Source organism: Dendrobium catenatum, unplaced genomic scaffold (genome assembly GCF_001605985.2).
Source record: "Dendrobium catenatum unplaced genomic scaffold, ASM160598v2 fragScaff_scaffold_760, whole genome shotgun sequence".
NCBI lineage: Eukaryota > Viridiplantae > Streptophyta > Magnoliopsida > Asparagales > Orchidaceae > Dendrobium > Dendrobium catenatum.
This window is the reverse complement of record NW_021319222.1, coordinates 335,769-338,883: the sequence shown is the minus strand read 5'-3', so window position 1 is coordinate 338,883 and position 3,115 is coordinate 335,769. Positions and strand designations below refer to the sequence as shown.

Sequence of the window (3,115 nt, the reverse complement as noted above, 5' to 3'; positions counted from 1 at the left end):
GTTTTGGTTTTGAATGTTATGAACATTGACTGAAGTTATATGTGTTTGGTTTTTGTGTGTAGGTGAAGAAACCAAAGATGTGTTTTGCGGCTGCAAAACATCAATCAAATCAGCATCTCCCAACGTCTGGAATTTATTAGAGGTGATGATAGGCTTATGAACAGTTGTTTTCAGAAACATGTCTGTGGTATCCTGCAGGTCTCCCGAAGGGGAATTCAGATTGGGTATGGTAAGAGCTGTGGTGATTTTCGTGGGAGGTTGGGTATTTGGTGGTTGAGTGGTAACAACATTGTTGGGTGGAGGTTTAGTTTGGAGTGGGGGTTTAGGAATAGTCAGCCTGGGAGGTGGAGATGGTCGGGGTTTTCTGCTTGAGCTTCTTCCTCTAGTGTTGTTGTTGATAATGGGCTTAGTAATGGGATCTTTTGGGCATAGCGTTGGGGGATGCATGATCGAGCCACATTGTGAACAGTGTTCGGGTTTCCAGTCGTAATGCACTCATAGAGGAGTAATTTTTCCATCGACAGAAAAGAAAATTTCTTTTGGTAAAGGAGAATTGCTAGTGACTTGAACACTTACTCTCGCAAAAGTCAGGCGGGTTTTCGCCGCAGTTAAAGCGTCGACAGCAATCGGAATACCAACACAACTAGCAAGTTTAGAAATACCTTCTGGAGTCCATAGAGAAAGCGTTAAATTCATGATTTTGATCCATAAAGGTATTGACGGGAATTCCTCACGCTTTGGGACAAAATCTGGGCTCCATTTTTGAAGTATGAAGGGCTTCCCGAAGAAGAACCAGGGCCCTCCAGTCCATGCATGCTCGTAATCTTCTAGGGCTGTAAACTTGAGGAGAAAAAAATCGTCATCCATGGTGAGCAGAGATAGCTCACCTTTGAGTTGCCATGCCTTTTTAATCGTCGAGAGAAGCGCTTCATAGAAGGGCCTCTTCCCAATAGAGTAGCCAACCAGCGATAATGACCATTCAGGGGCGCCAGCCACATACTGATCAGCTGTGAAGTTGGCAGTGAAGTTTTGGGTGGGGGTATAGACGAGGGAGTGGGAAAAATCAGTGGAGATTTGAGGGGTGGTGGTGAGGAGATTCTTCCAAAGGGGAAGAACAGATGGCCTTGTGGGGGAGGAAATGAATGAGGAGGGAAGCGAGGGGAACTCCTTATCAGCCATGGGGAGAAAACCCCCGGCCGATGGCGTCTGCGGAGTGAGCAAACGAGCGGAGGAGAGAAGCTTCAAATCGCTAACCCTAGCGGAGCAGCCTCCTCGTTGAAGCAAAAAAAAAAGCCAATTCAACTTCAAACACACTAAAGATTAATACTTCTTATTGGTAACCAAATAAATATGAATTATGGAAGTCCATTCCACATTAAAGAAGAAAAGCTGAAAGGGAGAAAATTAAGAAGAAGAATGAGAAAGGTAAAGGGTGTTGGGGGAAGTAAAACACACAGTAAACACAAATAAGAAAAAAAATATATATAGCAAAAATAAAGAAAACTAGGATTTTATATGAAAAAAATTAAAACTGGGAAAGAGCCACATAGTCACATCACACAAAAAAAATTTATTATGAAAATTTAGAGAAATACTAGTACAAATCTTTCTTTCCTCTCACTCTTTCCTTGTTAATATTGTTGAGGTTTTCTTTCTTCCTTCCGAGGTGGTGCCATTTAGGGTGTCAAAAATTGACTCGATCCGAAAATCGACTCGAACCCAACACAAAATTTTTGGTTTCGGGTCAACCCGAATCCGAAGGTTCTGATTTTTGACCCATTTCGAATTCTAGGTCAGGTTCGGATTGACCCGGAAACCTGAGAATGACCCGATTTTAACCCGGAATCCTATAGTTTGGCATATTTACAAGATTTGGCCGAAGAAGTGCACGCAAGGGAGAAAGTTACATTCACAGCAAGCGAACTCCCGTCATTGCTTCCAATCAAAATGTTGTAACTTCCGATCTGATCGGAAGGGAACGTCGTCCAAGGAGCGAAGTCGAACATCAACGAAGTAGCAGACAAAGTAACAGCGAGCAAACTCCTGTCGGCTGTCGTTGCTTCCGATTAAAATGTTGTAGCTTCCAATCCAACTGGAAGGGAACATTGTTAAAGGAGCAAAGTTGAATAGCTATGATGAGCACACGAAATGAAGAAAGTTACATTCACAGTGATAGTGATCGAACTCCCGTCGTTGCCTTCGATCAAAATGTTGTAACTTCCTATCCGACTGGAATGGAACATCGTCCAAGGAGCGATGTCGAACAGTTACAAATAGCACTGTGGGTTGGGTTCGGGTCCCAAACTTGAAGTGGGCCGGGTTTGGGTCTGAAAAACCAACCCACTTGCATAAAAACGGGTCGGTTTTAATATTTTCGAGTTGGACCGAACCCGGCCCATGAACCGATTTTGATAGCCCTAGATACCATTAGGTCTATTCCCCACTTCACTTGGATTGCGATGTCATTTTGCCTGATTTGGCAGGTTATGGGTTAAATCATGCTTAAATTCTACCAACAAACAGCCCCTTTATTTTAATGATAGGAAAAATCTACTTAGAATTTAAGCATGTTGATAAACTTGCTTGCTTGCTTGCTGATTCTATCTGTTTTGCGTCGGCATGCCACGTCTTCCTGTGGTCCACATGGTTTTATCCGTCTCACTTTGCATCCATTCGACCCAATCCAAGTCAACTTCATTATATTTCTTCATTATAGTGTGTGTATTCCGGCCCAATCGAGTTATGTCCAGACGCCGCACATAATATTTTCTCCTGCAATATATATTACTCGCTTGTTCACGTAGTTTTTCTATTTGGCGAAACAAGGCCTTGGAATCTCCCAATAACCTATGTTGCATTGATACAGATACGGCGACACAGATACGACATGATGCAGATACGGGGCATGTCAATTCGGGATAGGAGTACAGCATGGACACGACATTATAATTTATAAATCATACATAAAAATTAAGAAAACAATCAAAACATAATATTTTAAATTACAAAAAAAAAAGCAACATCATTTGTAGCCTTGTAGCTTATAATATCAAAATAAAAGTAAGCATTAAATGTATAGTACAACAACAAAACCATAAACATAAATTATCTAGCA

The 3,115-nt window shown here is 41.7% G+C and overlaps 1 protein-coding gene across 1 annotated transcript in view; it reads left to right on the top strand.

Moving 5' to 3' along the window:
- The first annotated feature begins 2,135 nt into the window (after nt 1–2,135).
- Nucleotides 2,136–3,115, top strand: part of LOC110097024 (endochitinase EP3-like) — a 7,072-nt gene continuing 6,092 nt past the window's right edge. The window contains exon 1 of the mRNA XM_028696523.1: nt 2,136–2,285. Coding sequence (XP_028552356.1) covers nt 2,136–2,285 — 150 coding nt within the window. The remainder of the gene's footprint in view (nt 2,286–3,115) is intronic.